Below are 19,181 nucleotides of genomic sequence, written 5' to 3' on the forward strand. Positions count from 1 at the left end.
AGGCTGGAATGCAGTGGCACTATCTCTGCTCACTGCAACCGCTGCTTACCGAGTTCAAGTGATTCTTGTGCCTCAGCCTCCTGAGTAGCTGGGATTACAGGCATGCACCACCATGCCCAGCTAATATTTGTATTTTTAGTAGAGACAGGATTTTGCCATGTTGGCCAGGCTGGTCTTGAACTCCTGGCCTCAAGTGGTGCGCCCGCCTTGGCTTCCAAAGTGCTGGGATTACAGGCGTGAGCCACTGCGCCTGGCCAGAAAGATTTTTTTGTTACCTTAATAAGTCATTAGAGAAATGCAAATTAAAACCACAACAAAATACTACTGGCCACCCTGTAGAATGACTGAACTAAATGAAGTAGCAATGCCAAATGTTAAAAGATGGCGGAACGGTGGGAGTTTCTCTCCACTGCTGGTGGGTATGCAGGGGACAGCCGCTCTGGAAAACAGACAGTTCTTATTTAACATATGACTTAGTAATCCCGCTCCTGGGTATTTACCCAAGAGAAATCATATGCACAGATGAATGATTATAGTAAATGTTTATAGTGGCTTTATTCATAATATCAAAAACTAGAAACTCCCTAAATGGCTTTCACTTGGCAAGTGAATAAACACACTTGGGCACATCCACACTGGAACACTACTCAGCAGAGAAAAGGAACAAATACCAATAGACCCAACAGCGTGGAGGAATTATACGTGTATTATGCTGAGTGAAAGAAGCGAGACTCAAAGCTTCACGTGTACTGTATGGCTCCATTTATATGACAAATGGAGAAAGCAAAACCAGAGATAGAAAGCAAATCCCTGGCTGCTAAGAGCGGGGTCGAGGGGGTGGGGTTGATTATAAAGGGCACGTGGGAATTTTGGGGGATGACACAACTGTTCTATGTCTTGACTGTGGTGGCACTTATTCATAGAACTCTACTTTTAAAAAAGTGATTTTATAAACTATATCTCAATAAGCCTCAATTTTTTTTGGATATGTGCTATATTTACATAGTTTAAAAATGTAAACAATATGAAGGAATGTAGTGAAGTCTTAACTCCTAAGTTTCTTATCTTGAAGTCTCTTTATGCAAGTATTAGCATATATGCATATATTCTCATTCTTCTAATACAGAACACAGCTTCCGTCTATAATTTTGTGTACCAGTACTTTCTCCGCTTAGTAGTCATGGTTCTTTTCGTATCAGTGCATTGAGATCTTCCCTCCATTTCTGTAGTGGCACGGCATCTTGTGGTATGAGTGCATGCATGTATTTAGCCAGTTCTCCTTTGATGGACCCACCGTACACAATGGTGCAGTGAATAAACTTGAACACAGTGACTTCTGCTATAACACTTATGCTGAAACAAATTTATCCCAGTACCACTGATCTATCAGAACAATGGGAGCTTAACCTGAATTTCATGTTTGCTTATGTGTGATTTCATCCCTGAGAAATACCAAGTGACTACAGAATACTGTGGAGTTGTGTAGGAAAACACAAAACACATACACACAACAAACCTCCGATTTCACCAGGGCCTCCCTCTCAACTGTGGGTCACATCCATCCACAGCTGGTGTTGCAAGCTTCCCTTCCACTAAGATTGCCCTCCTTCCCCCACTTCACAGTAACTCACAAGCTGCAACCCTCTGACCTCCACAAGCTCACTGCAGGTCTTTTTCAAGGTAAAGTGCAGTGTTTTTTGCATTTCTTAACCATTTGACATAGTTAAAACTAAATATTTTCATTCGATGTGTCACTGACAAAGTCTTGAGTGTTGTCTCCGTGACTCCATTTTTGCTAGAGGCCCTGTTTTGTTGAAGTTTTGCATAGTGCAGTGATTTTTAGGAGCACCGATGTTGCATTACAGCAGAAACGGGCTATAGTAAGTATGCAGGTCTCTTCATAGAATAGATAGCCCAGTGGAAGGGGTCAGAGCTTTAGGAGTGAATTTTGGAGGGACTGCTGCTGTGCGATATTTAAATCATGTGATTGGCTTGGTTTTTCCTTTTTCATAAAAAGGTGTGAGCTGAAGGGCATGTATCAGCAAGGGTTGAGGATAATCCTGTAGCCTGCAGTCTTAAGTTTGTGGGAGTTTCTGGCTGCATGGTGGTCGTTAAGGAGGCTCTTGTATGTTGGTGCAAGGCAGATACCTCGTGGAGGTAGGACTCCCAGGACAAGGTGAGATGTGGATGCCTTGCCAGATCTGGGTATGAAGTTATGACTTTTCTCCCTCTAACTTCCCCAAAGTCATCTGAAACAGAGACCCATAAGCACAGAAACAGAAAGGACAAGTTATTAGAATGGGAAGTTTCTGATTGTGAGGGAAGCCCCGTGGCAAACTGAGACACGTCCACCAAGTGCTCTCCGGGAAGAATGGCCTGCCGAGGCCGTACCATCCCAAGCACAGAAGCAGCACGGGGTAGCGCACGCCTAGCATAGTCACTGGAGAAAAGGAGGCAGGATTAATGCTTTCTTTCCTGAAGCTGTGAAGATGAAAGTCAAAAATGAGACAGGAGGAAGAAAGTTTAGGAAGTGTACCCAAGTGTTTATTTTGATATTTTACTCTCAAAAAGTTTTATGTTAAAAACTTTGGAAACCCTGCTAGCTTATTAGTTCACTATTTCTTTAAAGAGTTCTATTTAAAAACAAAGTAACTCAGAACTGAGTAGGAAGACATGTTCCTTTTCTGATCTTAGTTAACTATTAAAAAGTCCACTCAAAGCTCTCAATCTCAGCTTATAGTAAAGCCAGGAGGAAGCAAACGGCCTAAAGTCTTAGAATGATGACGGTGGGCTTTACACTGAAATGCTGTTTTCCCACTTTTTAACTCATAAAAGCAGAAGGAGCTAGTAATATTGAGGAACAGAAGTTACGAAAATAGATTTTAAATACAAACTTATTCGAAGGTGCTTTGCCAAATTTAACAGAGGAAGAAAGTTGTCTGTTAGGTAATGTGACCAGGCAGGTTTGATCTGGAAACTGGTGTTTTAAACCTCATTTTCTTGTCACCAGTGAATTGGAAACCCTGCTTATTTTTGAATTGCAGAGTTCATTTCTGCATTTTTCATAAAGATGCTGAAACAGAAGGATGTCTCTCTCACATTGATCTTTTGAAAATAGTTACTGATTTGCTAAGCTGCTCTTCATTTTTTAGGGTTTTCTTACTGGCATTTCTGTATTAAAATTTTGTTTTGATGTTAATATTACTACACAAGAAGAAATAGAATATTAAACCCGTCACCTTAATAGGAAATCCAATTTTCCTTTCTGTGGGGTCTCTTGCCCTATTGTATTGTTAGAAAGATACATTTTTCTTTATAATCTGTTAGGATTTGGTGAAGCAGTCTTGGTTTTAGAAAGATGACTTTCAGTTTTTTTTTTTTTCTTTTGAGATGGAGCCTTGCTCTGTCTCCCAGGCTGGAGTGCAATGGCATGATCTTCTCGGCTCACTGTAACCGCTGCAATTCTTCTGCCCCAGCCTTCCGAGTAGCTGGGATTATAGGCACCTGCCATCATGCCCGGCTAATTTTTGTATTTTTAGTAGAGACGGGGTTTCACCATGTTGGCCAGGCTGGTCTTGAACTCCTGACCTCAGGTGATCCAAAGTGCTGGGATTACAGGCGTGAGCCACTGCGCCCAGCCTCAGTTGATTTTTATATGTAGAAAATATAAAAAGCATTAGATACTAGATTTTTAAATATCTTTATTGAAATACAGAACTGTTGTTCGTGACTTTAAAGCTTTAAAATAAATAAAGGCTTGTTACTTCTTAGTCACTCTTTTGCTGCATAAATGCTAATCCAAGAGGTTAGGGATTGCTGCTGGCCTATTTTGTGTAATCAAATCTTTATGAGAGAATATTTTTGGGGGGTGCCAGCTTGTTATTTGCTTTGTTCTCTCTTTCGTTGTTTCCCCCAGAGATGATGAACAGCATTGGTATAACTTTTAACTTGGAGAAGAAATTTTCTCCTTTGCCCTTGTTTGGATTCAAGACCCTTTTGAATATCTACCAGACTGATTTGGTTTATTTAAAAGACAGTATTTTTCTATGCTTTTTGAATGGAAGTTGGCTGCATAACTTGACTATTACAAGAGCATTTCCTGAGTGATGTGTCCCATGCTGCCTGCCCCCTTTGTTAATCATCCCCGTGTTCTTGAAGCGTCCTGGGAGGCAGGCGCTGTTGCAAGCCCACCTCACGGGTGGGAGTGGACATTCATGTGGGTTGAGTGGCTTTCCCCAGGTCCTGTGATTCATGAGGCAGAGACCAGGTGCCAGCTCATCTTAGGTGCTGCCGGCCAGACTCAGCCACTCCAATTTGCCTGCCGGTTTGAGCAAGGACATGTTTGTCAAGCGGTTATGGGAAAATGATTTTTAAAAATGTAATCAATCAGTCTGGGCATGGTGGCTCACGCCTATAATTCCAGCACTTTGGGAGGCTGACTGAGGCCAGTGGATCACTTAAGGCCAGGAGTTTGAGACCAGCCTGGCCAACATGGTGAGACCTTGTCTCTACTAAAAATACAAAAATTAGCCAGGCGTGGTGGTGGGTGCTTTTAGCCCCAGCTACTCGGGAGGCTGAGGCACGAGAGTTCCTTGAACCCAGGAGGCGGAGGTTGCAGAGCCGAGATGACACCACTGCACTCCAGCCTAGGCAACAGAATGAGACTCAGTCCCAAAAAAAGTAATCAATCATTTCTTTATCACATAGCTTGCAATCACTTCTTAGTGTTATCTCACATGCAAACTTCGTCCCACTTCAGTCTTTAATGAGTTTAGAGCCAGATTTTGTTCCATTCATGAGGCTTGACAGCTCTTTAATTTGCTTGTGATATGACACTGTTTAGTTCCAGACTGCTATGCATGTCATAACCAAAGAATTTGTTTTAAGCCACTAATTTACTTCAAAGGTTCTGCATGGAAATATATTCAGTTAACATAATATCTCAGCCTGAGTGGGAAACTTTTAAATATAAGGAAATTCGGCTTACCTACTTGACAGTGTTTGCTGTCTCTCTCTCTCTCTCATCCCCTAAGTATACCATCATCCCCTAAGTATACCAGCAGGCAGCCTCCTTAAAGTTGTTTCAAAGTTCTGTGTTCTTGAGATGATCAAATGATATTATTTAAAACAAAAATCCTTCTAGAAAACTTCCCTTATATAATGAATAATTACTTAGTCATTAAAGGGTAGCCAGAGATTTCATTTAACATGGCATACTGAATAAAACAGCATATTCTATCTACCACAAATTAGGTAGTGGCTTTACTTAGTATTTACTGATGTATGTTTTCATATATTATCTTTTCAGTAAAAGATTTATATAATGTTATTTCAAATACCTGGATGTTTGTGTTGAATCAAAAACCTGTGTTTTTGAGAGACAATTTTTTTTACCCTTATGATAGTTTAACCCATCCTCCTAAAATTAGCCCCATCATGGTTACCTCCGCCCTGTCCTCATTTTTATTATATATTTTTTAAAAGTTTTTTGGTTTTGTTACTGTATTCCTAAATACAGGTTGAGTATCCCTGAGCTGAAAGTTTGGGAACAGAAGTGTTTCAAATTTTAGATGTTTTTGGATCTTGGAATATTCAAATATACATAATATCTTGGGACTCTAATTGTGATATTTATTCTTGTTTCATACATACCTTATATGCATAGCTTGAAGGTACTTTTATAAAATAATTTTAATTTTGTGCATGACACAGTTCTGACTGTGACCCGTCACATGAGGTCAGATATGACATTTTCCATGTGTAGTGTCATGTCAACCCTCAGTTTTGGATTTGGGGACCTGTAATAATGATTTAACTTAAACTATTACAAAAGAGTTCTTAATTGTTTGAGTGCATCTATTTTCATTCCCTTAAGTGAACTTTCTCTCCTTCCTCCAGCAAATGAAGAAACACCCCTGCCGCCAGTGTGACAAGTCTTTCAGCTCGTCCCACAGCCTGTGCCGGCACAACCGGATCAAGCACAAAGGCATCAGGAAAGTGTACGCCTGCTCGTAAGTCCTGGTTTCTAACGGAACGCAGTGAGAGGACTCAGGAGGAACCTCTGGAAGGTTTTTAGTGTAGTACCATTAACTTGCTGTGTGCTCCACAGTTCCTACATTACATTTCTCAGTTTTCTCAATTGTATTATTGTTTTGGCATAGAGTTTTTGGATTGGGTTGTCACACTTAAATATGAAAATAAAAAGGAGCATTTTCTTGCATATCCCACATACATTGTGTGTTTTTTTTTTTCCCGAGATGGAGTCTCACTCTGTTGCCCAGGCTGGAGTGCAGTGATGCAGTTTTGGCTCACTGCAACCTCTGCCTCCCAGGTTCAAGTGATTCTCCTACCTCAACCTCCTGAGTAACTGGGATTACAGGCACATGCCACCACACCCAGCTAATTTTTGTATTTTTAGTAGAGACGGGGTTTCACCGTGTTAGCCAGGCTAGTCTCAAACTCCTGACCTTGGGTGACCCATCTGCTACCTCCCAATGTGCTGGGATTACAAGCATGAGCCCTGGCACCCAGCCTGATCCCCGAGTGTCTTGGGGGAGCGATTGATTGGCAGTACAGGGTCTCTCTACACACGTCGAGTTGGCGAGGTGATTTGGCTAGCTTGTTTACTCAGGGCTGGTCACAGATTCAGTCCTCGGCTGGGCCCTTTGCCCCTTGGCTGCAGTCACCACCGAAGGTGGGGCAGCCTGTGACCAAATGCAAGGGACTGGGTGGGCCAACATCAACCCAGACTCCAGTGGACAGTCATAAGCTGCTGCTTCATACGTGACCACCAGAACGTATCTCATCGTTAGCGAGAGTCTGTCACTCAGCTGGAATGTACCTGAGTGGGTTGATAAGAAGAAAGCCTGTCTCATGAGAGAGAGACAAAGGACCCTGAGGCTAAAGCACTGAAATGTTACATGGATGTCAGTGCAGGCCAGATGGACCCTATGGATCAGGAGACTCATGAAGGTTGGCTGTCAGATTCGCAGGGGGTTATGATAACTGGGTAGGAATCATCTGATTCAGTGAAATTGAAGCTGTTTAGTGAGATAAGAATGATTATGAATAAAGTATGTGTTGAGACCAAATCAAAAGAATCAGAATTTAGAAGGATGCTCTGGGCCAAGAAGACGATGGGAGATCTGGCCCATAATGCTTCACTGATAGGTTTTGTTTATTTCCCCATGAACTCACTGTAAAGCAGTAAAATGCTGGGATTGTTCTGCTAACTTACGGCCAACAAAAAATTCATCCTCATGGAGAGCCCTCGTCCTTTGGGGGTGGTGCTGGCTCCTGCCACTGCCCTGCAAGTGTCTCTAATGTGAGGTCATCAGGGTTTAGGGCCAATCAGTATAAATTCCTCCGAAGCCATTTTGAAGGCAGATTTGAGACCACAAGCGACTTTTCGTCCTTCCCTCAGTAGCATTCTTGATACCTGGTTTTATAGCATACATAATAACTAGGGCCATTACCTCTTTTTTTTCTTTTTTTGAGATGGAGTTTTGCTTTTGTTACCCAGGCTGGAGTGCAATGGCATGATCTCGGCTCACCCTACCCTCCACCTCCTGGGTTCAACCGATTCTCCTGCCTCAGCCTCCCGAGTAGCTGGGATTACAGGCATGCACCACCATGCCCGGCTAATTTTGTATTTTTAGTAGAGACAGAGTTTCTCCATGTTTGTCAGGCTCGTCTCAAACTTCCGACCTCAGGTGATCCGCCCACCTCGGCCTCCCAAAGTGCTGGGATTACAGGCGTGAACCACTGCACCTGGCCAACCTGTTTTCTAAACTATCTTTGGCCTGCTTTACTAAAGTAAGTTTTTCTTTGAAAAATAATTGACCTATTTTTGATCTGCTTATCATCTACTGAGTGATCATACACACTCGAGTGCCATGAGTATAAACATGCATGCTGCTTTTGTGCTTGGAGGAATTTGGCGCTGGACGCTCATGTCTTTGTCAAGGCAGAGGACAGGAATAATTAACAGCAGCACAAAGGAGTCAAGGAGGGACCTTATACTAATGTGTTCAGCATGGTGCTCATTCTGAGAGAATACTGAGTCATTGTGAAAACTTCTTTTGAAATGCAATATTTTCCCTTTAAAATTAAAGCCATCTAGACCTGTAAATTAAGGGCCACTCCTAGCAAAATTGCTGATTGCGTGTTGAACCATGGTGTGAACTCAGCTTATTGGACCTGTCTGTGTGAACTGACGGCTAAGGAGGACCTTCGACCGTGAGTTCTTCCACAGGAGCTTATTTTGTCAGCAAGTGCGTTATCTCCTTGCCTTTCACCCCACAGGCACTGCCCAGACTCCAGACGTACCTTTACCAAACGTTTGATGCTGGAGAAGCACGTCCAGCTGATGCATGGCATCAAGGACCCTGACCTGAAAGAAATGACAGATGCCACCAATGAGGAGGAAACAGAAATAAAAGAAGACACTAAGGTCTAACATTGCAGATGTTTGCTTTACAGTGAAATTGTGTTGACTTGCTTTTCCTATTCATTTTTTTCCTTTCAAGTTTTTGTTGCATAGTTACAGTTTTAAAAATTCAGACTGGCTGGGTGCGGTGGCTCACGCCCACCACTTTGGGAGGCCGAGGCGGGTAAATCACAAGTTCAGGAGTTCAAGACCAGCCTGGCCAACATGGTGTAACCTCGTCTCTACTAAAAATATAAAAAATTAGCTTGGCGTGGTGGCGGGCTCCTGTAATCCCAGCTACTCAGGAGGCTGAGGCAGGAGAATCACTTGAACTTGGGAGGTGGAGGTTGCAGTGAGCTGAGATCATGCCACTGCACTCCAGCCCAGGTAACAGTGCGAGACTCTCTCAAAAAAAAAAAAAAAAATTCAGACCACACTGAAAGTATAAAATAATGGTTAATCTCCTCTCCCCATAGACCCATTCTGACCTCATCGTCAGGAGTTCGAGACCAGCCTGGCCAACATGGTGAAACCCCATCTCTACTAAAAAAATACAATACAAAAATTAGCCAGGCATGGTGGCAGGCGCCTTAATCCCAGCTACTTGGGAGGCTGAGGCAGGAGAATCGTTTGAACCCAGGAGGCGGAGGTTGCAGTGAGCTGAGATAAAGCCATTGCACCCAAACCTGGGGGACAAGAGCAAGACTTTTTTTGTTTTTTGTTTTTTTGACAGAAAAGTTTAAAGAAATAGTTTAGGCCGGACACAGTGGCTCATGCCTGTAATCCCAGCACTTTGGGAAGCTGAGGCGGGCGGATCACTTGAGGCTAGGAGTTCGAGACCAGCCTGGCCAACATGGTGAAACTCCGTCTCTACTAAAAGTACAAAAATTAGCCAGGTGTGGTGGTGCACACCTGTAATCTCCAGCTACTCAGGAGGCCGAGGCAGGAGAATTGCTGGAACCTGGGAAGTAGAGGTTGCAGTGTGCCAAGATCACGCCACTGCACTTTAGTCTAGGCAATAGAACGAGACTCTGTCTCCGCCCCCCAAAAAAAGTTAGCAGATACTTAAAAAGCCCTCCTGTCTTCGGTGCTATGCTAGATCTGGAATGTACCCAGGTAAAAGCTTGTATGTGCTTTCGAGGAGTTAATCATTGAGTAAAACCTCCTCAAAATGTAAGTCAGGCTAGTGTGGCATTAAAATGCAATACTTCAAGTGCTCCTGGTGGTGAGTTAAAGAATATGTGTGAAGCCAAGGCGTGGTGGCTCACACCTGTAATCCCAGCACTTTGGGAGGCCAAGGCAGGCAATCACGAGGTCAGGAGTTCGAGACCAGCCTGGCCAATATGGTGAAACCCTGTCTCTACTAAAAATACAAAAATTAGCTGGACATCGTGGTGCACACGTATAGTCCCAGCTACTTGGGAGGCTGAGACAGGAGAATCGCTTGAACCCGGGAGCGGAGGTTGTAGTGAGCCGAGATCATGCCATTGCACTCCAGCCTGGGCAACAGCGCGAGACTCCGTCTTAAAAAAAAAAAAAAAAAGTGTGTGCAAAGGTAGCTTCAGGTCATGGCCACGTGTGAAGGTGCACATGAACAGAGCAGAAAAGCTGGGGCACAGAGTGCGGAGAGGAGGGGCACGTTGGCTTGGGGAGGGGATTTAGAGCCCTGGAAGCAGACGCAGTAGGGGAAATGGTGTGAAGGTGAGGAGGCAGGAAAGGGTGGGGAAAGCTTCCAGAGGCTCTCAGTCTAAAAGCAAAATCCTGACACTCTTTCCCACAAGGGGTGTTACAGTTCACCTCCTGCAGTCTCCCTGAGCACTCCTTCCTACTGGCTCTAGCCCCTCTTCTGTTGCCCACTCACAGGCCTGTTCCCACCTTGGGCCTTGGCACTCACAGCTTCCTATGCCTGGACTGCTTTCCCCACACTGCGTCAGGTCTCTTTTCAAATGTCACCTGTCACCAGGCTGTCCCTGACCGTACCACATCACCTAGCAGCCACACATATACCCCCCTCTCTTCCCATGGCCTTCATCCCACCCTGCTTGGCTGTCCTGGGTCTGACATACTGCATATTTTCTCATTTGTTTCTGTTCATCTAACTCCGCTGCCACAAATTCCAGGAAGCTAGGAGCTCATTTGTCCACTGTTGTGCCCCACTGGCTAGAGCAATGCCTGCTAACAGCTACTAGGTTTCTCTGTGGAGTGGAAGAAAGGCATGGGCCTCCGGGTGGGGTGGCAGACACAGCTTTAAAGCCCCTAAATCCCAAAGCGCTCAGCACAAGTTTTCCTGGCAGCTCTAAAGTAAGAGAACCGATCATTTATCAACCACCGTGAAGGATGGTTTTCAGTCGTGCCATTTGCTTTCTTTCCCTGAAAGGTCCCCAGTCCCAAGCGGAAGTTGGAAGAACCAGTTCTGGAGTTCAGGCCTCCCCGAGGAGCAATCACTCAACCACTGAAAAAGCTGAAAATCAATGTTTTTAAGGTTCACAAGTGTGCCGTGTGTGGCTTCACCACCGAAAACCTGCTGCAATTCCACGAACACATCCCTCAGCACAAATCGGATGGTTCTTCCTACCAGTGCCGGGAGTGTGGCCTCTGCTACACGTCTCACGTCTCTCTGTCCAGGCACCTCTTCATCGTACACAAGTTAAAGGAACCTCAGCCAGTGTCCAAGCAAAATGGGGCTGGGGAAGATAACCAACAGGAGAACAAACCCAGCCACGAGGATGAATCCCCTGATGGCGCTGTGTCAGACAGAAAGTGCAAAGTGTGCGCAAAAACTTTTGAAACTGAAGCTGCCTTAAATACTCACATGCGGACACACGGCATGGCCTTCATCAAATCCAAAAGGATGAGCTCAGCCGAGAAATAGCCACAGATGCTCCATGAGGAAAATCCCTGTCCACATTGGAATAAAAAAGACAGTTTTGTTACAAAAAGTTTGCAGTATAATAGAGTTAACAGTACTGTCTAGGCTGTTGCAATATATTCTCTTTCAATGTACCTTCCTTCACCTCGTCGTATATATCCTCGATAAGTATTAAAACAGTATTTGAGTTTAAAAGAGTTTGTATATATTTAAATGAATAACTTTTTATACTCTTTGTTACATGTTTGTATCAGTATTTAGTGGAAAACCATTTGAGTTGTTTTGGGTTAGAATTTTTCTTTTTGTACTGTTTCTTTAAAACAGAGTTCTTAGTAACAGGGGCAGTTCCTGAATTCAAATAAACCATTTTGTATGTTTGGATTTTGAATGGGTTAACTACAGGCTAAAATAATGCCTTTTTTAGTGTTTTTAATTTTTAGAATTCACTACATAAATTGTAAGTAATTGTGGGTCTCAAAAACACTAGGAACTTTTAAGTGTCTTAGCACTTCCTCGATGTGCCTGCCCTGAGGGAGTGAGTTCACATTCGAGACAACTGCACTCCAGTGTGGACGTGCCTTTGTCTTCAGGCCATGCCGAAGGGTGTTTAAAGCGGTCTTGCAGGTCGCTCCTTTTCCAGCCGTGGATAAAAACCGAAGCTAGGAATCTAATAAGGAATGCTGATTTCCTCAGTTCCATTTTGAGGAATGGGGAAGGCTATTCTAAAGAAAAAAATGGGATTTGTTTTCTCGGCAGATCTGCAAGGCTGGCTTTAAGAGCACAAGGAGGGAAAGTAACGAAAGGGCTGGACTACTATAAAAGTTACAAATATGTAGTTAGACCAATAGATTTATATAGTCAGGTTTTTGTCATGTAATTTATTAACTATTACAGAAACACAACTAAGAATAGCAAGTATTTCTCTGGCTCTTGACAGAAAAAAATCAGTTGACTTAACCCTTTGCTGTCAAAAGAGTTGGCGTTTCCTGTTCTGGGTGCTACTGCCAAACGTTCTGGTACTTAGAGTCGGGATGCACAACTTCAACCACCGACTTATCAATGCAGCCGCCTGTGTATTGCAATTGGCCGTTACCTTAAGCACTGAGCCACCCGGGTTTAGTTCAGCCATTTCAAGAAGTATATTTAACGTCGGTAGTTCTGCTTTATTAAAATGCAGCAGAGGTACTCTTCTGTCCCTTCCGTTTATAGTTCTCTGAGAGAGTTCTATTTTTTGGTTTTGTTTTGTGTTTTCTTTTGCATTTTGTATCTTGTATTTATCCCTGAACATGTTTTGTACTTTTTTTTTTTTTTTTTTAAGAAAAGGAATTCTTTTGTGTATATATAGATACTTGCATGATATACTGTAGTCAACGTTCGGTTCCTCGAAAGGTCTTGCTGCTGTCAGGTGTTATGCACTCCATCCATCATAACTGTATGAAACACATTTCATATGTAAATAAACGTGGGACATTTGGCCCTTGTGCTTCTGTGAGAGAATTATTGATGGTGGGTCTCTGACATCTTTGTGAAGTTTGGGAAGTAATTAATTGCAGGGACAAGCTACAGGGTGTTGCAGAATTCTTCCCACTCAGAAGAATGGCATATTCGTTCTCATTAGTAATCAGCTATTTTGTCACTTTCTTGTTGACTCCATCAGTACATCGGTACAATCCGAGGGTGTGAATTTCAGCTTGAAATTCCGTTGCTGTTACTTGTTTTGTTTGTATTGCTCTAAGTTGTATTCATAGCACTTTCATATGTTTCTGCATTTGAACCTTGCAATAAGCCTGTGTGGTAGGCCACATAGGTCCAAATAACCTAGTTTTACAGTTGAGGGAGCTGAGCTCAGATTCAGTTCTTTGCCGAAGCCCTCATAGCTGGTAAGTGGCTTTGCATATTAGAACCCAAATATTTTGCTCTCTAAATCTAATGCTCGCTCTATGTGGTTATGTACATATTGACAAATATTCATTTATTCAACAAATAAAAAGTATGTACAAAACATGATACAGAATTTTTGTTTTTGGCACTATGGCTTTATAAATAACCTGAAAGTCTTTCTACTCTTAAATACCCAGAGATGCTTAATATAAAATTAACACCTGTTAAATGCATAGGTGAGAATACAAGAAAATTTTTAAAAATGCCCAGAGGTCCAAAATGAAGAAATTAAAATCTAGATTCTAGAAAAACACTATACAGTGCTGTAACCCTGGGGGAAAACCTGGATTGTTCAGCTGAAGAGGGAATTGGTAAACTGGAAGATAGCCCTTGAGAAAATTAGCCTCAGCACAGAGATAAAGTGATGTTTCCAATATGAAAGAGAGGTTAGGAATCAAGGACAAAATGAGAAGATCCAGCTTCAGTTTAATGGAAGTTCCAGAAAGGGGGACTAGAGAGAACTGGGAAGGTCAGTGTAGAAAATCTTAGCCATTAATGAAAGACATTAATACTTGGGTCAACAGTGAATGCTCAACAAAAATCATGCTGGGACATAAATTCTGCCCATTCTTCATTAGTTGTAGATGCTGGGTGTGGGCATTTGAGGAGGATGATAACATGAGGTATGCTTAGTTCTTAGGAAGTCCATGTACTCTTGAGTGCAGAAGTGAGAGCTAAGCCTGGAAGCACAGGCTTAGGCCAAGTTGTAAAAACCCTTGAACGAGGCTGGGTACGGTGGCTCACGCCTGTAATCCCTGTATTTTGGGAGGCCGAGGTGGGTGGTTCATGTGAGGCCAGGAGTTCACAACCAGCCTGGCCAACATAGTGAAACCTCATCTCTATTAAAAATATAAAAAATTAGCTGGGCGCAGTGGCAGGTGCCTGTAATCCCAGCTACTCCAAGACTGAGGCAGGAGAATCACTTGAACCTGGGAGGCGGAGGTTGCAGTGAGGGGAGATGGTGCTACTGCACTCCAGCCTGGGCAACAAGAACAAAACTCCATCTCAAAAACAAAACAACAACAAAAAAACCTTGAATGATAGAATGAAGGGGTTTGTATTGATAGAGATAGTCATTTGGACAGGGGAATGATAGGACCAGATTAATTGGTGGCAGTGTTTAGGATGGAGTATATCAATCAGGATAGGTCGGGTTATGCTGTGGTTATGACCTTAAGTCTAAATAGCTTATCACAAGACATTTCTTGTTCACATTCAGTGTCCACTGTGGGTTGGCTGGAGGCATGGCTCCGTATCTCCTTGTCCCATTACCCCACTATCAAAAAGTTGCCAGTTGCTGTGGCAGAGGGAAAATGCAATGAAATGCTGTGGCCCAGAAGTGACAGATGCCACTTCTCACAAGTCACTGGCCAAAACCAGTCATACGGAGCCACCTAGTCACAAGGAGGCTGGGAAGTGCAATCCTCCCACGTGCCCAGGAGGCTGAAAATATTTGGACATCACAGGAATAACGTTTAAATTGGCATAGCTATGGTGCTAACACAGTAGGAACACTTGACCTAGGGTAGTGGGAGTAGGCTTGGAAAGAGGCTTCGGTTGTAAGTAGCATTTCAGAAACAGTTTCCAGAGGGTTTCTTAATGTGGAATACAGAGAAAGTCTGATCTGAAAGTTCAAGCTTATGTGATTCCTTACATTTTTTCTCAAGGTTTAGGTTACTTAAAAATATGGAAGTAGGCCAGGCATGGTGGCTCACACCTATAATCCCAGCACTTTGGGAGGCCAAGGCAGGTGGATCACCTGAGATCAGGAGTTCGAGACCAGCCTGCCCAACATGGTGAAATCCCGTCTCTACTCAAAATGCAAATGAGCCAGGCATGGTGGCACCCACCTCTAGTCCCAGCTACGCAGGAGGCTTAAACCCAGGAGGCAGAGGTTGCAGTGAGCTGAGATGGTGCCACTGCACTTCAGCCTGGATGACAGAGCAAGGCTCTATCTCCAAAAAAGAAAATTTTATATATATATAATATATAGTACATATATATAATACATATGTAATATATAATATGTATATAAAATATATAATACATATATAATATATAATACATACTTTATATATATGTAAAAATTAAGAGCTGATTACCAGGAAGATGATCTTAAGTTTCAGGTATACATACAAATTATGCTTTTGTTTTTATGTGTTTGGGTGATATATCAATAGCTGAGTAACAAATGCATACAAAAGAATGCCAGCAAAACGTTACTTGCAAAATGAGAAAAAGGAAAATGTAGGCTTACACTGCATGGCAAAGACCACTTCTTCCTCCCAAGCACGTTTTTTGCAAATTCCTTACTCCTACCACAGCAAGTAATCCAAAGAACAGCTGTTCTACCCTGAAGCTCTGGTGGGCATGCCTCACCAGTGTCAGCAGGCTAGTGAGTTTCCATCCTAGGATCTTTGACCAACAGTGAAATTTCCTCTTGAAATTTTTGGGCAGCCAAGAAATTTATAAAATATGACTCAGAGGAACCCTTCATCTATCCCAAAGGATAGTCTGAAAATAAAAAGTAATGTGCCAAATGTGGGATGCTATTTATGCAATTTACACACACACGCACGCACACACACACACACACGCTTTGCAAATATCAGATGCTGTAAGGATTCCAGATTGTAGCTCTTAATTTTAACATACATCTTCTAAATAAAGAACCTGCCCTTAGTTACCTTAAAAACTTGGCTCCTACTCAGGAGGTGTAACTCACTCTGCTTAAATGGATCCTTGAAACTTCTTGTTTTCTTTGACAATTTTTGTTTTCCTTTTCTCAGTTATGAATCTCACACCCTTACCGAGTTAGTTGTAAGCCTTTGGAATATGACAATGTGAATGTCTTTCTTTATAAAGATCATGATAACCAGAAAACAATCTATAGTAGATGCACAGAACATAAATAGAAAGGATTATTCATAACATCCCACTACAGCAGTCAAACCACAAACCATCCAGCAAGACAGGGAGAAACAAAATACATCCCCAACAACCAGAAAACAAATTACAAAATGGCAGTAATAAGTTCTCACCTGTCAGTAGTTACTTTGAATGTAAATGGGTTAAATTTTCTAATATGAGGACAGAGTGGCTGAATGGATTAAAAAAAAAGACCTAAGTACCCGACTGTATGCTGCCTACAAGAGACTCAACTCTCTTAAGGATGCACATAGACTGAAAATGAAGGAATGAGAAGATACTGTATGCAAATGGAACCAGAAGAGAGCAGAGGGTAGCTATACCTACATCAGACAAAGCAACTTTAAGTCAGAAGCAATAAAAGAGACAAAGGACATTATATAACAATGAAAGGGTCAATTCATCAAGAGGATACAATAATTATAAATGTATCCAACATTGAATGAAGCACCTAAATATATAAGGCAAATATTAATAGATCTGAAGGGAGATAGAAACTATAATACAATAATAGTAGGGGACATCAATACCCCACTTTCAATAATGGATTACCATCCAGACAGAAAATTAATAAGGAAACACTGGACTTGAACTACCCTTTATGACCTGACAGACATATACAGAACATCCCATCCAACAGCAACAGGATACACATTTTTCTCAAGTACACACAGAACTTTCTCCAGGATGGATCATATGTTTGGCTGCAATACAAATCTAAACAAATTTCAGGGGATCAAAATTACATTAAGTATCTTTTCTGACCACAGTGGTATGAAACTTGAAATCAGTAACAGGAGAAATCTTGGAAAATTCACAAATAAGTAGAAATTAAACAACATGGGTCAAAGAAGAAATAAAAAAGAAAATCAAAAAAATCTTGAGACAAATAGAAACAATGTACCAAACACCTATGGGATGCAGCAGAAGCCGTTCCAAGAGGGAAATTTATAGCAAGAAATGCCCATATTTCTGTGAAAAGTCTCTCTTCATGCTACTAAAAGTTTCTGGAGTAGCCAGTTGTCATTCTATAGTCACTGTTACCCCCAATCAACCCATTCTGAACAGCCCAGCCTCAGTTCACATGGTTTGAGTATAAGGCTGAATTTGAGACTAGGCTACTCTCAGTCTTTTCAGAGTATTTTCTTTTCACATCCATTTTTTCTTCACAGTTCCAAGGGATTTTGAATGTTTTAGTAAAGATTCAATACATTGGATAAAACTTTAATGATCTTAGCCTACATTTTTCTAGGCATTTGCTCATTTATATTTGCTGCCTTCTTTGGAAATCTAGATTTGGGGGTACCCTAGATCCTGTTTCAATTAAGGTCCCAGCAGAATGCAGTGCAGCACACTGCAAAAGGTTTAACTTTCAAGAAATTAAGGAAGGGACTATACACAGAGCTGTGTGCTGGAACAAGGCCTGAGAAGCCTGAGTAGGGGTGGAAGCTGGAGCTGTGGGAAAAGGGCACTCAGGAAGAGCCACTGCCAGAGCCACTGCCAGAGCCACAGTGAAGCCAGGAAGGTGTGGGGAGCGGAATCACCAGGAGGCCGTCTCATCACACTCAAAGATTTCCTGCCCGCACCTCCCACCTGCCAAAGCTAAATACAAGCTAGATGACAAGGCAGCCACAGTAATAGTCTATAGATGTCCGTGTGTTGGGCACAAAACAGGACAAAGAAGGGTGGATGAAGGATCTGGGTTTCCGAGTGGGAGGTTATAATGATCACTGACACGTGGCATGCACTTTCAGGAGTGCGTGTTCTATGCCTGTTTTGTCAACATGCATTTCGTCCCCTACAGGCAGGCTCTCCAATGGAATACGGTACTTCAGATTCTACATTTACCCTTTCTAATTACCTTGCCAGGTTTCTCCTGGAATTATACCTTTTCCCTAGTGGTTATTTTTATGCAAGGAAACAGAATCACATTTCCCAGAAGATATTCCTTACCAGTTTCTAAATTCAATTTATGAGGTTAGTTCTGACTCATCACGTAGCGCTATTTATAATGTTTCCCGGTATTTAAGGGAACTGATTATTAAATTTGCTGTGCTATTTTATTGCAAGCTGCTTTATCCTCGAGCTTTTCTTATAGTTAGAACTGTACATTACATGACCATGGCAGATCTATTTGCAAATACAATCCTTGGCAAGACCATGTTTTCACCCGGGGGAGTTCTATAATTAGAGTCCACCATAGCACACCTCCAAGTCCAACTCAGTTCCAGAAAGTGTGGGTTTCGCCCCTGAGTCCATGAGTCATTTCCTGACCTTCAGGTCATGTCATGCTTAATTGGATTGGTTATTTTTGGAGAACAAATGCTATTTGTTTTTTAAAAAAGAACAAGGTAGGCACAGATCCGCTGATCAGAGAGGATGGTGTGATGTTGACAAGAGTTAACGGGAAGTAGAGCAACATCTTCCACCCTTTCCAAGGTGGAAACAGATGCATCTGTAAGCAGGAGTAATGAATGTCTCTACTTTACCAGTTCAGCACCTGAACTTCCCTTTCCAGTGTTGGGGGCACCTGCCATTGTATGAATCTTGGCAAGAGATAGATCTTACCTCCCACTGCAGAATCTAGAAGGTCACTCACCCTGACTCCCAGCAGCCTAACTTCAGGCACAGGATGACCAAAACTATGCTCCTACTCGACTCTTCAGTAGGTGATACAAAGGAGCGGGCCAGTTCAACACCATTTGTCTGGTGGCGTGATGGCAGCATAGTGGCAATGGCCGTGGTGACTCTGAATTGAGAGTAGACTTGTGAACTGTTTGTCAAGGTGAGGGAAGTCAGTTTGTCTTTAAGGAACTGCTGAATGTCTTGGACACAAGCAGTGCCAACATCATGGGGAGAACCTAAAGTTTAGACTCTTGGTTCCCTCTGAATAAGACACCAGCTAAACAACATGCCAGTCTCTGTTGTTTCAGAAGAGACCAAAATAAATGGAAGCGAGTGCCTTTCAATTGCTATAAGACCAGCCCCGGAAGACCTCCCTGCTCCTGTCACCAT

The 19,181-nt window shown here is 42.5% G+C and overlaps 1 protein-coding gene across 28 annotated transcripts in view; it reads left to right on the top strand.

Annotated features, from left to right (window-relative positions):
* The window catches only part of ZNF532 (zinc finger protein 532), a 123,072-nt gene extending 110,292 nt beyond the window's left edge, over positions 1-12,780 (top strand). For 22 of the 28 annotated variants that reach the window (XM_055368252.2, XM_055368245.2, XM_055368254.2 and 19 more), the window contains 3 exons: positions 5,899-6,011; positions 8,305-8,452; positions 10,806-12,780. In XM_055368252.2, the coding sequence (XP_055224227.1) occupies positions 5,899-6,011; positions 8,305-8,452; positions 10,806-11,300 (756 nt within the window). In that variant the 3' untranslated portion in view covers positions 11,301-12,780. Of the gene's footprint in view, positions 1-5,898; positions 6,012-8,301; positions 8,453-10,805 lie in introns of all 28 variants that reach the window. The other 6 variants (XM_063699266.1, XM_055368248.2, XM_063699271.1 and 3 more) reach the window with 3 other exon arrangements.
* The last annotated feature ends 6,401 nt before the right edge of the window (positions 12,781-19,181 follow it).

The sequence above is a fragment of the Gorilla gorilla genome, chromosome 17, assembly GCF_029281585.2.
Source record: "Gorilla gorilla gorilla isolate KB3781 chromosome 17, NHGRI_mGorGor1-v2.1_pri, whole genome shotgun sequence".
Taxonomy (NCBI): Eukaryota; Metazoa; Chordata; class Mammalia; order Primates; family Hominidae; genus Gorilla; species Gorilla gorilla.